The 16,015-nt window shown below is 36.0% G+C and overlaps 1 protein-coding gene across 6 annotated transcripts in view; it reads right to left on the reverse strand.

Annotated features, from left to right (window-relative positions):
• Nucleotides 1–16,015, reverse strand: part of DOCK3 (dedicator of cytokinesis 3) — a 268,621-nt gene that overhangs the window by 212,066 nt on the left and 40,540 nt on the right. For all 6 annotated transcript variants that reach the window (XM_036030272.1, XM_036030271.1, XM_036030269.1 and 3 more), the window contains exons 2-3: nt 11,394–11,477; nt 3,274–3,314 (exon numbers count right to left, since the gene is read on the reverse strand). In XM_036030272.1, coding sequence (XP_035886165.1) covers nt 3,274–3,314; nt 11,394–11,477 — 125 coding nt within the window. The remainder of the gene's footprint in view (nt 1–3,273; nt 3,315–11,393; nt 11,478–16,015) is intronic.

The following is a 16,015-nucleotide window of genomic DNA, read 5'->3' on the forward strand; positions in this document are numbered from 1 at the left end:
ACATGGGCAAAGCCAAAGGGGGGTAGGATCGAGGGTGGGAGGTGGGGATGCCTGGGGTGGGGGGAGTATGGGGGGGGGTGGAGACAACTGTACTTGAACAATGAAATTTAAAAAAATGCTACAATAATCCAAGATTCAAGAATTGAGTTGGTACTACCAAAATACATACTCTCACAAATTACAGCTTTCCAATCATTTATAAGAGTTCTTATATATTCATGTTCTAAATGTTTGACAATTTTAAATCAATATAATAAAAAATACAAATAGAAATTGTATTCTTATAGGCATTTGCAAGATGGAAATAACACCTGAAAAGAGTGATTTAAAACCAAAAATACGAGGAAAAAAGTTACCTATGAGCACTGGTTTTCAACCAGGAGCAATTTCACCACCCCTACCCTACCCCAGGGCCTTTGGCAATGTCTGGAGACACTGTTCATGGTCAGAGTGTGAGCAGGGGATGTTACTGATGCCTAGTGCATGGGGGTGATGTATGCTACTCAGCATCTTATAATGCACAAGATAGCCTCCCACGACAAAAATTATCCGGCCCGAAATGTCAACAGTGCCCAGGATGAGAAGCTGACCATAAAGATTTAAAGTTTGAATATATTGTCTTCTTATAGTCATTACCTTAAAACTAACAAAATGAATGATTCTACTAGCAAAACGGATGGTTAGAACTCTGAACAATTTTTTCAATAAAAATAATGCATGACAATTTTGATATTTTTTCTATACAAGGAAAACCATAATAAGTATTAAGCTACAGAAAAAAACACAAGAAAAACTGATGTTAATTATATGAAACTGTAAGCAGAAAAAAGATTTTGTAAATGTATTATTTGAGAAGAATGTTCCTTAGTTCCTAAGTGTATTATAACATAATTAAAATATATTTTGTTTGAGCAAATTAATATTAATTGTAACAGAATAAACATAAAATCTAATTCATAAAATTAGGACTATGCACTTATAAATCTTGTTTAAATTCATATTTTAACAAGAACATTATGATCAACAAAGACATCTAATTGAATATTATTTGAAAAATGTTTCACTTTATTTCAAAAAAATTCATCTAATCACACAGCTAATCACTTGGACTAGGCCTATGAATAAGTCCATTTATTTTTGTCAAATATTTTTTAATATATTTTATTGATTATGCTATTACAGCTGTCCCACTTTTTTTCTCCCCTTTATTCCCCTCCGCCCTGTAGCCGCCTCTCACCATTCCCCACCCTTAGTTCATGTCCATGGGTCATACATGTAAGTTCTTTGGCTTCTCTATTTCCCATACTATACTTAACCTCCCCTGTCTATTCTGCACCTACCATTTATGCTTCTTATTCCCTGTACCTTTTCCCCATTCTCCCTACTCTCCCTCCCCGCTGATAACCCTCCATGTGACCTCTGTTTCTATGACTCTGTTCCAGTTCTAGTTGTTTGCTTAGTTTCCTTTTGTTTTTTAGGTTCCATTGTTGATAGTTGTGTGTTTGTTGTCATTTAACTATTCATAGTTTTTTATCTTCTTTTTCTTAGATAAGTCCCTTTAGCATTTCATATAATAAGAACTTGGTGATGATGAACTCCTTTAACTTGACTTTATCTGGGAAGCACTTTATCTGCCCTTCCATTCTAAATGGTAGCCTTGCTGGATAGAGCAATCTTGGATGTAGGTCCTTGCCTTTCATGACTTCAAATACTTCCCTTCCAGCCCCTTCTTGCCTGCAAGGTTTCTTTTGAGAAATCAGCTGAGAGTCTTATGGGCACTGCTTTGTAGGTAACTGTCTCCTTTTCTGCTTTTAAGATTCTCTCTTTATCTTTAATCTTGGGTAATGTAAGTATGATGTGTCTTGGTGTGTTCCTCCTAGGCTCCAACTTTTTTGGGACTCTCTGGGTTTCCTGAACTTCCTAGAAGTCTATTTCCCTTGCCAGATTGGGGAAGTTCTCCTTCATTATGTTTTAAAAGAAGTTTTTAATTTCTTGCTCTTCCTCTTCTCCTCTTGGCACCCCTATGATTCACACGTTGGAACATTTAAAGATGTCCTGGAGGTTTCTAAGCCTCTCCTTATTTTTTTGAATTCATGTTTCTTCATTCTGTTCTGGTTAAATGTTTATTTCTTCCTTCTGCTGCAACTCATTGATTTGAGTTCCAGTTTCCTTCCTTTCACTGTTGGTTCCCTGTACATTTTCCTTTATTTCATTTTTCATAGCCTTCACTTTTTCCTCTATTTTTCGACCATACTCACTCATTTCTGTGAGCATCCTGATTACTAGTGTTTTGAACTCTGCGTCCAATAGGCTGGCTGTCTCTTCATCGTTGAGTTGTATATTTTCTGGAGCTTTGATCTGCTCTTTCATTGGGCCATATTTTTTTGTCTCCACGCACCTCTTACATAGTAAGGGGTGGAGCCTTAGGTATTCACCAGGGCAGGGCAACCCACATCACTACATTGTGGTGCTGTATGTGGGGGAGGGGTCGGAGAGGGAACAATGCTGCTTGCTCAGCTCTTTGCCAACTTTCAGCCACTTCCCCGCTACCCACAAGCAAACTGGGTCCTTCTGGTGCTGGTTCTCAGGTAGGTGGTGTTATGAATGTTCCTGGACACTGTGGGTCTCTCCAAAAGACTCTCCTGTGAGGCTGGAAGTTTCTCCCGCAACCCCCACAGGTTTTTACAGCCAGAGGTCTAGAGGCTTTATTTCCCCACTCTGGAACCCTGGGTTGTGTGGTCTGTCTCTCTTCTAGTTGTTTCTCCTGGTTTATCCGCACACAAATGTGGGACCACATGGCCCGCCAGCCGCCACCTCGCCATGAGTCCTCTGTGCCCGGCTGCCCATCTCTGCATTGTTCTCCATTAACTCCTTGGTTGTTGGGCTTCCATACAGTTCAATATTCTGGCAGTTCTGGTTATTTTTTTGTTTTTAAGTTTGCTGTCCTTCTTTTGGTTGTATAAGGAGGCAAAGTGTATCTACCTACACTTCCATCTTGGGTGGAAGTGTTACTTTTGTCAAATATTTGAAGGACAAGATATTAAATGTTCTAATAAGATTTTCCAAAATAACCTTTGCAGCTATGACCATATTCTGTCCTTTAAAAAAAAAAAACTATTCTAATATTGTTGAGGCAAAGACTAATATAGTTTTGTAAAGGAAAAAATGAGTGTGGCTATGGTAAAAGATTAAAAGATGATTAGTAAAAATTGTATCAAACACATACACTAGGCAGCTTCCTACATTAGAAAAGATAATAAAATTATTCATTACCTTTACATTTGGCTTCTTTGTTGAAACTCCTCTGTACCAACCTAAAAGGAAGCATACAGAGAATATTGAAATCATGTTGTTGTCCTTTTCTGTAACATATAAAGTAAGTATTGTTAGGACAAAATTAATGCAAAACTTTCCAATAAAGGCACATTAACAGTGCCCTCATCAGTTGCAGATGACTCCAAAAGGAACAGTCTTACAATAAATACAACACTCCCAATTTTCATCACAAAGCCCTAGGTCCATCTATGCTGTCACAAAAGGTAAGATTTCCTTCTTTTTATGGCTGAGTAGCAATCCACTGTGTAAATGTACCAGAGCTTTTTTATTTACTGGTCTACTGATGGGCACTTGTGCTGCTTCCAGATCTTGGCCATTGTAAATAACTGCAATGAACAGAGGGGTGCTTATATTCTTTCCAGTGTTTAGGATTTCTTTGGATATATTCCCAGATGTGGAATCGCTGGGTCATTAGGCAGTTCCATTTTTAACTTTTTGAGGTAACTCCAAACTGCTTTCCATGGTGGCTGCACCAATCTGCACCCCCACCAACAATACAGGAGGGTCCCCTTTTCTCTACATTCTCGCCAGTGCTTGTTTGTTGATTTGTTGGTGAGAGCTATTCTGAAAGGTGTCAGATGATTCTCATTGTGATTTTAATTTGCATTCCTCTGATGATTAGTGATGTTGACCATCTTTTTATATGTCTATTAACCTTGATAAAAATTGTGTTGAATCTATAGATTGCATTGGGTAGTACAGACATTTTAAAGATGTTAATTCTTCCTATCCAGAGCATTATGCTAAGTGAAATAAGCAAGTCAGAGAAAGACAAATACCATATGATTTCACATATATGTGGAATCTAATGAACATAAAAATAAACTAGCAAACAAGATGGAAACAGACTCATAGACATAAAGAACAGACTGACAGCTGTCACAGGGGAGAAGGGTCGGGGCCTGGTAAAAAAAGGTGAAAGATTAAGAAAAAAACTCATAGACATCTGCAATATTATTTTGATTACCAGAGGGAAAAAAGGGTGGAGGGAGGCAGAAGAGAAACAGGGGATAGCCCTGGCTGGTGTGGCTCAGTGGATTGAGTGCTGGCCTGGGAACCAAAGGGTTGTCTGTTGAATTCCCAGTCAGGGCACATGCCTGGCTTGCAGACCAGGTCCCCAGTAGGGGATGCACTAGAAAGTGAGACCACACATTAATGTTTCTCTGCCTCTCTTTCTCCCTCCTTTCCCCTCTGTCAAATAAATAAAAAGGAAGAAAGAAAGGGGGGATAAATGGTGATAGAAGGAGAGTTGACTTTGGGTGGTGAACACACAATATACAGATGACGTATTAGAGAACTGTACATTTGAAACCTATATAATTCTATTAACCAATGTTGCCCCAATAAATTCCATAAAAATTTTATAAAAAGAACTTGTTAAAAGAAGAAAGAAAAAGCAGCACAAAGCCCTTTTGACTGAATAGGATACAAAAAATCAGAAAAGACCTCAGAAGACATGTAATCCAATTCCATGAAAATTCCCAGTTGAAACTGCTGGGGGTAGGAAAATGCCAAAATCACACAGCTTTTTTGGTGGTTGGTAGGCAGTACAGCTCAGACTTCTGTTTCTTCGATTCATTCAATCTCCCATGTACTAAACTACATTACTCTCATTTCTTGGCTCTCTAGCTGCTCAAATGGACATCTGTGATTCATTTATTCCCTCTTAGCATTTGTACATAGTAACAATAATAATGAAAGTTTCAATTACACAATAAAAACAAGTTTAAGAGAAAAGAAATTACATTACCAATTTTTCTCAATTCCAATCTATTATTTTCATAGTTTTGCCATAATTTCTCTACCTGGGTTTAAGAGAAAACAGTTCCAATGAGTAGGAAGTGAAGCCAAGAGTTTTATTGAAAGGAGGAAAATGAAGAGGAGAGCTACTGATAAAAAGCTAAAATTAATTGAGAGCTTATTACTCTTAATTGCATATGTTGGAACTAGACAGTTGTTCCATGTGTTAACCTTTAAATCTCACAACAAAACTATGAGGAAAAGAATAAAATGTTTCTCCCCTGAAACCATAAACAATTAGATACTGTATTTTGCCATGTATGATATGCACCCACATTTTTGTGTGCATTATAGACGGGACTATTATACCCATGGTATGTATTCATTTTACCCATATATAATGTGCATTCTTATTTTTCCCTCAAAAATTTGGGCAAAAAAAGTGTGCATTGTACACAGCAAAATACAGTAATATCATTGCTTCTCTTTAGCAAAACAGCTGAGATTATAAATTTGAGTAACTTGATTTATATCTTGACAAATACATCTTTATTCATTAAAAAGAAAAAAGTGATAGCCTTACCAACATGACACTTCACAGTATCTTAAAAAATGGATTCGAGAATGCTAGCAACAGGTGTACGGCAAAGTAAGGCTCTCCAAAACGCCTCTTCTCAGTAAAGGCAACGAAAACACTGGCAGAAACTGTCAACATCAACTTTTTTAGAACTCTGGAAATAATCCAAAGAGCATTTACTCAAGAAATCTTAACAGTGGTAAGAACAGTGACCTTTTTAATTTGCCCTAACCCATCTCCCTCTCCACAGCCCTGTGCTGAACTTGAGAACCAGAAGCCTTGCAGCACTCATGGCGAAAGTCGGAACACTAGCAGTCCCCAAAGAAGATGGAACAGGGAAAATCAAAGAAGACCTAAGTAATAGAAAAGGTTTACCATGTTCACTAATTGCAAAACTCAGTATTGTTAAAATGTTAATTATCCCCAAATTGATCTATAGAGTCAACACGATCCTAATCAAAATCCCAGCAAAAATTTTAGCATTAACAAGTTCTTTCTAAAATTTACTTGCAAGGGCAAGTGACTACCAGAATAGTGAAAGCAATTTTGAAAAGGAAGGAAATATCTGAATGACTCACACTATCTAATTGATTTCAAGACTTAATATAAACCTACCATCATCTAGATAGTGTGGTACTGGCCAGAAGATAGACACAGAGATCAATGAAATAGGTAGGAAAATCCAGAAATAAACCCACACATAAATTAACCATTAATTTTTGACAAAGGTGAAAAGGCACTTCAATGGAAGAATGATAGTCTTTTCAACAAATAGTGCTGAAACAATTACTTTTTATTTTATCCTATTATTTTATGTTTTAATACTTTATTGTTTGTGCTGTTACAGCTGTCCCAGTGTTTTTCCCTTGGCCTCCCCCCACCCAGCTCCCCCCCCAGGCAGTCCCAGGGCTGGCACAGCTGGATATACATATCTGAAAAACAAAAAAGAACCTGAAACCATACCTTGCATTATAAACAAATTACCTCAAAATATATCATAGACAAATATAAGTCTAAAAGTTTAAAACTTGTGCAAGAACACTATTTTATTCAGTAGAAATCAAAAGTTAAACCTGTATTAAATGTTTATAACAACTTTATTCATCATCTTCAAAAAGAAAGCAATTCGAATGTCCATCAACTGCTGCATGGACAAATAAAATGCAGTTTAAACCTATATGATGAAATACCATTCAGAAAGAACAAACTACACATACACACAACATGAATGGATTTCAAATGTATTATGCTAAGTGAAAAGACGACAGACACAAAAGACTATATATGCCATTTATAACTCCATTTACATGGTAATCTGAAGAAGCCAAAAACTAGGGAGATAGAAATAGATCAGTGGTTACCAGGGCAAAGGGAAGGCAGTTGGAGAGGAAGGCTGACTACACAAGGAGCATGGCATTACTTTGCAGGTGACGAAACATTCTGTGTCTGGACTGTGGTACTGGTTACGAGATTATGCATTTGTCAAAATTCAAAAAATTCATTGAACTGTACTCCAAAAAGCAGTATGATAACATTTTATTTCCACCACAATGATGGTTATAATTTTTTACTTCCACCACACTGATTATAATTTTTATTTTTAAATTCTAACAGCATTGAGTGTTGGCAAGAGAATGTAGAGAAATCAAGATACTGCTAGTGAGGGTGTCAGTAAGTGGTTCCCACTTTCAAAAACAATGCTGTGCTGTCTGCACATTGTATGGCGCTGAATTTCTGTTTCCATGTATTTTCCCTTATATAGTAGCACTGAATTGACAATATTACTGTACTCTAGAGGAATATCTGAAAATCTATGGGGTGGTCTGAGTTGCCAGAGAGGACATTAAAAACATTTATATTTTCAAAAGGCAAAGACGCATAGAAGAAAACATAGGTGTAAGCCCATCTTCATGGGCTTGGGTTAATAGTTTCACATGCAAGCAACAATAGAGAAAAACAGATAAATCTGACTGCATCAAAATGAAAAGCTTTTGTAATTCAAAGGACACCAATAAAGTGAAAATACAATCCAAAGAATGGAAGAAAATGTATGCAAATCATACACCCAGAATATATAAAGAACTCATACAACTAAATGAAAAGATAATCTAATTTTTAATGGGCAAAGAATTTTTTTAAAAATTTTAAAATTTTAATCCTCACCTGAGGATAGGTTTCTTGATTTTAGAGAGGGAGGGAGGGAGGGAAAAACATCCATCACTTGCCTCCTGTACATGCTGCAATCATGGATCGAACCTGCAACCCAGGTATGTGCCCTAACCAGGGATGGGACCCACAACCTTTTGGTGTACGGGACAACGCTGCGACCAACTGAGCGATCTGGCCAAGGCCAACAGGCAAAGAATTTAAATAGGCATTTCTCCAAAAGAAGATAAACAAATAACCAATGAGGACATGAGAAGAAGTTCAACTATTTGTCATTAGAGAAATACAGTGAGATACCATTTCTCCTCAAATGAAATGGCTAATAAAAAAGACAGTAACAAGTTTGACCAAGATATGGAGATACATTACTGACTTTGAAAAACAGTTTGCAAGTTCCTCAAAATGTTAAAAATAGAACCACCTATGACCCAGCAATTCCCCCTCCTAAGGATACACCAAAAAAATTAAAAACAGGGCCCCAGCCGGGTAGCTCAGTTGGTTGGAGCATCCTCTCGCACACCAAAGAGCTGCAGGTTCAATCCTCTGACGGGGCACACACCTGGGTTGTGAGTTCAGCCCCCAGTCAGGGCATGCATGGGAGGCAGCAGATTGATGTTTCTCTCTAAAGTTAGAAAATTCAATAACGTATATCCAAGAAGTCTACATTAAAAATATCGCACACCTAGATGCTAAATGACACTTTATAAAGTGAGATTAAAAATTAAGGTAATAAACAAAACTAAACTTCTAATTCAGATGTAATGTTAAACCCTGTATTATACTGAAAGCACCAGAGATTTTAGAATTTAAGAGTTATGCAAATTGTACTTTATTTAAGCAATTAGTCCACAAAGAAAATGAAAAATACAGAAAATAGACTTTAAACAAAATATAACCACATTAGAAGAACAAAAAGCAAATTATAGATTTTAAAAAGACATCCAGAAATTCACTATACTTTTAAAGATAATAAAACTCAGAGAAACAGATCCTGTTTAAAGGTAATTAATGTACAAAAAAAAATAGAAAAAACTGAGAATACCAGATAGTTGTCACAGAAGTAAGAAAGCACCACACTACTGTGTATGTGTGCTTACTATCCGCTATTTAGATACTTACTGTTTGAAGGAGACGAGATAGGTATAAGGGTTTATATTTGCCAGCTTAACTTTGGATTATACCTTCCATGCTTTGGTCATACCAAATACACTTTCTGTATTTTTTTAAAAGTCACTTCAAACCTGATTTTTTAAGGGAACTTTTAAAAAAATTTAAACCCATTAGGTTAGAAAAACAAGCAGTAAAAAGGGGAATACAAATTAAGAAAACAGGCTATTTGGTAAAGTATTCTTGATCTGTGTGTACATACTTATATTAAAGATGAATCCGTCTTTAATATAAATATGTATAAACATGCAAACAAAAAACAGTGGTCACCTGTGCCATCCTCTGTGCTAGGTGTTTTCATATCATACTATCAAACACCGGGGACTACCACTCTGTTAAATACGCATTACTATTTGGACTGTGAAACCTAAGTCACCCAACTTAAGCGAGGCTACCCTGTCAGAAGGAGACGGCAGTGACACTACAGTTGACCCGACAGAGGGGCTGCAGAAGCGTGTCGGCAGCGCTAACCCGAAGCCTCTGTGCAGGCCAGGCCACGTGACGGCGAGCAGTCAGCACTCCTTTGCAAAGAGTCTGGGTGCGAACCAATCAAGCCAGATCAAAAGCACCAAATTTAAGTCCAACAAAAGTACCCTCCAACAAGAGGTTTCAAACTTTTCATTTTAAAGGTATAACACAATTCTTTGCTGACAGAAGAAAAAAATGCAAATTTATTTACCCCCACCCCAACCCCAGAATAATGGCTGCACAGGAAGTAGAGACAGGCAGATAAGAAGCACAACTTCTCTTGCATTCCATATCATAATTAAAAATAGTTTAATTAAAAATCACCATTCGTTATGAAGGGCAACCTTGCATGTTGATCCATTTTAGAATCACTTAGTAAGCAATGATAAAATCAAAGCCAAAACCAAAATCTACAATCTTCTAAAAATACTACTTTTTTTCCTTTGGTACATCAATGAAAATAGGTACAGCCCAACTCTTTATGTTTTTTCACATCATAAAACTAATTGGTGGGGGAAAAGTGCTAAATCACTTGCATATATAAAATATATACAGACTTATAGATATTAAGAGAACATTCTACCCAAAAACAACAGAATACACATTCTTTTCGAGTGTACACAGAACATTTTCCAAGACAGACCACGTCAGACCTTAAAACAAGCCTCAATACATTAAAGAATGAAATCATACCAATCATCTTCTCTGATCACAGTGGTATGAAATGAAATCAATACTGAAGAACACTGGAAAAACAAAAGCACATGGAGGCTACCTAACTACTACGTGGAGACAGCACGTGCTATTAAACAATCAATAGGCTAATAAACAAATCAAAAAGGAAATTTAAAATACTGTGATCAAATAAAAAAACACAATGATCGATGGAACACAGCAAAAACAGTTCTATGAGGGAAATTCATAACACAGGCCTATCTCAAGAAACAAGAAAAATCTCAACCTAATTTTACATTTAAAGGAACTAGAAAAAAAAAAGCAGAAATTGAGTGCAAAGGAAGAAATAATGAAGATCAGATAAGAAATAAATAAAAGACACTTGAAAAAACAATAAAAGACATCAATGAAACTAAGAGATGGTTCTTTGTAAAGATAAACAAAATCGATAAACCTTTAGCCCAATTCATCAGGGAGGAGAAAGGATCCAAGTAAATAAAACCAGAAATGAAAATGAAGTAATAACCGACACCAGAGAAATACAAAGAATTATGAGAGAATACAATAAACAATTATATGCCAACAAATTGAAAAACCTAGAAGAAATTAATGTATTCCTACAAGCACGTCATCTTCCAAGACTGAATCAGAAATTGCCAAAAATCTGAACAGACTGATGACTAGTAATGAAGTTAATCAGTAACCAAAAAACTCCCCACCAACAGAAGTCCAGGATCAGATATCTTCACAGGTAAATTCTACCAAACATTCAAAGAAGAATTAATACCTATATTTCTCAAATAGGAAATAAATGGTAATGGGAAAAACACAATAAAAAAGTAATAAAATGCTCTGACTGGTGTGGTTCAGTGGGTTGAGCATCATCCCTCAAACCAAAAGATCACCAGTTCGATTCCCTGTCAAGGCACGTGCCCCAGCTATGGGCCAGGTCCCTGGCTGGGGGCAGGAGACAGGCAACCAATCTATGTTTCTTGCGCACGTGATGTTTCCCTCCCTTTTTTTCTCCTTCCCTTTCCCTCTCTCTAAAAATAAATAAATCTTTAAAAAATAATAAAACAAAATGACTGCTGATAATGTTACTATATATGTGTGTGTGTATATATGCACTATATACATAGTATGTAGTACATAGTATATATACATAGTACATATATACACGTGTGTATGTATATGTGTATATACACACATATATAATGCTGCCCCAAATGATCACTGCTTGTATGCTTTATGTGTCCGTACTTACCTTCACACTTTTCAAGAATCTGGACTGTTTCTCCTATTTCTAAGACCAACCCTTGAGGGACAGATCCTCGAAAACTGCATATCACTAGAAAAACAAACATAAACATATCAATTAGCATTTTTAAATATTGAGAGAGGATCAGTGTCCCTGAAATGAAGCACTAAATTTTCTTAAACACATACACTCTCCCTTCTTCATTATTCACCTCTCAAATATGGAAGCCCCGTTCGATGTAACCAGTATTCTGAAAGGTCATGTTAACCAGATCAGGACACTGAAGCCCATTTTGCAAAACCTCTGTTCCTGAGCGGCGTGCGCATGTGTGTGAGAAGACTCCTGTGAAACGAGTCTCTTTCATCCTCAGCATGACTTGTTCAACCTTGTTGTGCACATATGTAGCCATTACTTAAGAAAATATTAACAATGGAAGCTCCTTATCTACTATAAACAAATATTTTATAAAGAATCACCAAATGTGATTATGCTTTGAGAAACAAAATCCTCATAAAGTGAAAACACAAATTAAAATAAAAGCAAATGTTACCATAAAATCTGTAGATTCCAATCAAAATCTTATGTTTTTTTTTAGAAAACTGAAAAATTGATTCCAAAACTTATGACTACAAAGAATCAAGAATAGCCTTATAAATATTAAAGGACTTATATTACCATATATCAAGATTTATAATTGAAAATTGGTTTCTGAAAACACTAACGTTGATAGTCACCTAAGCAAGACTGATCAGGAAGAAAAAACAATGTTAGCAACCAAAATTAAAAACATTAATGTTATTAATAATTAAATTACATATAAAGTTATATTACAAAAAACTTTATACCAACAGATTTGAAAATTTAATAGATGGACAAATTTATAGAAAAATAAAACATTAAAAACTGACAGAAAAATTAAAAACTTAAATAGTCCTATGTCTATTAGAGAAAAGTATCTGTAACTCCTGCAAATGAAATAGAAGTTCCTGATTACAGTAAATTTGTCCAAACATTTGAGAAAAAACACCAATCATAAGGAAAATCTTTCAGAGAACAGGGAAAAGGAGATTCATTTTGAACTGGGAATGACAGTGAAACCTGACAAGGACATTATAAGGGAGGAATGATACAGGCCAATATCTCTCATGATCATAGATGCAAAAAAAAATTTTAATTAAAAATAAATAAAATCCAACCATATATGTTATGACCAACCTGGGCTTATTCCAGGAATGCAAGATTGATTCAATATTAGCAAATCAATAAAGGAAAAAAATCACAGTATCACCTCTGTAAATGCAAAAGAGGAATTTAATAAAATTCAATGTCCACTCATGACTAAAACTTTTAACAAACTAAGAACAGAAAGGAACTCCCTTAATCTGATAAAGGTTATGTTTCTGTAGCAAACATCATACATTTTGGTTAAATACTAGACATCTTATGACTAAAGCTCATACATTTTGCAACAGCATGGATGGACCTGGAGAGCATTATGTTAAGTGAACCAAGCCAGGCAGTGAAAGAAAACATACCATATGATCTCACTTATATGTGGAATATAATGAACACAATAAAGCAATGAACAAAATATCACAGTAACAGAAGTTTAGATATGTAAAAGAGAAAGCTGCTGTAGTGGGGGGTTGGAGGAACAGGATGAAAGATGGTGACAAGTTTAACTACAGAACATTTATGCACAACCCAGGGACACAGACCACAATATGGGGATTGGCTTCAGGAAAGGAGAGGGCAGGGCTGGGCAAAACTCAGGAGAGGCTTAGGAACCTCTGGGACAACTTTAAGCTCCCTAATATAAGAATCATAGGGGTGCCAGAAGGAGAAGAGGAAGAGCAAGAAATGAAAACCTCATTGAACAAATAATGAATTAAAACTTCCCCAATCTGGTGAAGGAAATAAGACTTCCAGGAAGTCCAGGAAGCCCAGAGAGTCCCAAAAAAGTTGGAGCCTAGGAGGAACACACCAAGACACATCATAATTCTATTACCCAAGATTAAAGATAAAGAGAGAATCTTAAAAGCAGCAAGAGGAAAGGAGACAGTTACCTACAAAGCAGTGCCCATAAGACTCTCAGCTGATTTCTCAAAAGAAACCTTAAAGACAAGAAGGGGCTGGAAAGAAGTATTCAAAATCATGAAAGGCAAGGACCTACATCCAAGATGACTCTATCCAGCAAAGCTATCATTTAGAATGGAAGGGCAGATAAAGTGCTTCCCAGACAAGGTCAAGTTAAAGGAGTTCATCATCACCAAACCCTTATTGTGTGAAATGTTAAAGGGACTTGTCTAAGAAATAGAAGATCAAAAACTATGAAAAGTAAAATGACAACAAACACAACTATCAACAATGGAACCTAAAAAACAAAAACTCAGCAAACAACTAGAATAGGAACAGAATCAGAGAAATGAAAATCACATGAAGGGTCTTCAGTGGGGAGGGGAAGGGGAAGAATGGGGGGAAGGTACAGGGAATAAGAAGCATAATTGGTAGGCATAAAATAGATGGAGAGAGGTTAAGAATGGTATAGGAAACAGGTAAGTCAAAGAACTTATATGTATGACCCATGGACATGAACTAAGGGGGGAGAACGCTGGAGGGTTTGGGGTGGAGGGGGGAATAAAAGGAAAAATATTGGGAAAACTGTAATAGCATCATCAATAAAATAACTTAAAAAATAAAAATAAGTAAAAATGAAAATCAGAACATGTTACAAATTTCATATTCATTAGATGGGTTCAACAAGAGAATGAACAGAGCTGAAGAAAGTAATGAATGAATTCAAGACAGGACAATAGAAATTACCCCAACAGAACTACAAAAATAAAAAATAATGAAATAAAAGATACATCACAAAAGACATGTGGGCTAAAAAGAAAATGGACATGTGGGCTAAAGAATTCTACAGGAATGTTCATAGGAGCCCTGGCTGATGTGGTTCAGTGGACTGAGCGCCGACCTGGGAACCAAAGGTTCAGCTCCTCAGGGCACATGCCTGGGCTGTAGGCCAGGTCTCCCAAGGTTGGGGGCGTGCAAAAGGCAGCTGTTCAATGCTTCTCCCTTCTCTCTCTTCCTCTCTCCCCCTCTTCCTAAAAAATAAATAAAATCTTTTTTTAAATGTCCACAAGAGCTTTATTCACAACAGCCCAGAACTGGAAATAACCTAAAAGGAAAATACCTAAAATATGCAATATTTGTATAATGCAATGCCACTTAACAATCAAAAATAAAAATCAACCGATAGAGGAAACACACTGGATAAATATCACAATCATTACAGAGTCAAAAAAGTTAAATGCAAAAGTTACTACATAATTCCATTTACAAAAAGATCTAGGAAAGGCTAAATTAATCTAAGGTGAATAAAATAAAAATATCGGTTGTCTCTGGAGGAATGGGGATTGACAGGGTAAGCACAAAAAGAATGTTCTGGAAAGACAGAAATAGTGTTAAGATGTGAGTTACATAAGTGTATACTTTGGTACAACTAAGATTCTGAAATTCAGTATATATGAACTGTACCTAAAAGTGGATCAAAGACCAAATATAAGAGCTAAACTATAAAATTCTTAAAATACAGGAGTATATGACCTTAAATAAGGCAATGCTTGGTTATATGCAACACCAAAATCATAAGTAACAAAAGAATGAATAAACTGAACTTACATGAAATATCTAGACTGGGGGTAAGGGGAATGGAATTATCTAATGAGTTCTGAGTTTTGGGGTGATAATGAAAAGTTCTGGAAATAGATAATGGTGATGGTTACACAACATTGTGAATATACTCAAAAGTCATTAAAATGGTAAATGTTATGTTTTATATATTTTACCACACTTTTATTAAAAGTTACTATGGTAAAACAAAAAACTGAGATATGGGGCATGAAATTTTAAGGCCAACTGAAAGCATGGCTTAAATAAATTAATGATTCCCAAACTTCAGCAACAGCTAAAAAAGCCTATAAATAAAGAGAACAGCCTGATTTTCAAGTGGGCAAAAGATCTGAATATTCACTCCAAAGGAAATAAACAGATGGCACACAAAAGGACGCTCACTATCACCAGTCACTAAGTAAATGCAAATCAAAGACATAATGAGATAGCACTACACACCTACAGATGGCTAGAATGAACAAGAATGACCATACCAAATGGTCACAGATGTGGAAAGACTAGAATTCTCATATACTGCTGGTGGGAGTGGAAAATGGTACTCTTAGTCTGGAAGAAAGTTTGGCTGTTTCTTTAAAAAGTTAAGCTCATATTCACCACACAATCCTACCTTTCAGCAACAATAAGGAGTAAACTACTGTTACATACAACAACATAGATAAATCTCAAAATAATTAGACTAAGTGAAAAGTAGTAGGTAAACGATTACATACAGTCTGATTGTATGTAATATACAATCAGTAGTATTCCATCTGAATATAAAATTTTAGATGGAATACTACTCGGCCATAAAAAAGGAAGAAATCTTACCCTTTGCAACAGCATGGATGGAACTGGACAGCACTATGCTAAGTGAAATAAGCCAGGCAGAGAAAGACAAGTACTAAGGATTTCATTCATATGTGAAATCTAATGTACAAAATAAACTTACCAAA

This window comes from Phyllostomus discolor, chromosome 7 (genome assembly GCF_004126475.2).
Source record: "Phyllostomus discolor isolate MPI-MPIP mPhyDis1 chromosome 7, mPhyDis1.pri.v3, whole genome shotgun sequence".
NCBI lineage: Eukaryota > Metazoa > Chordata > Mammalia > Chiroptera > Phyllostomidae > Phyllostomus > Phyllostomus discolor.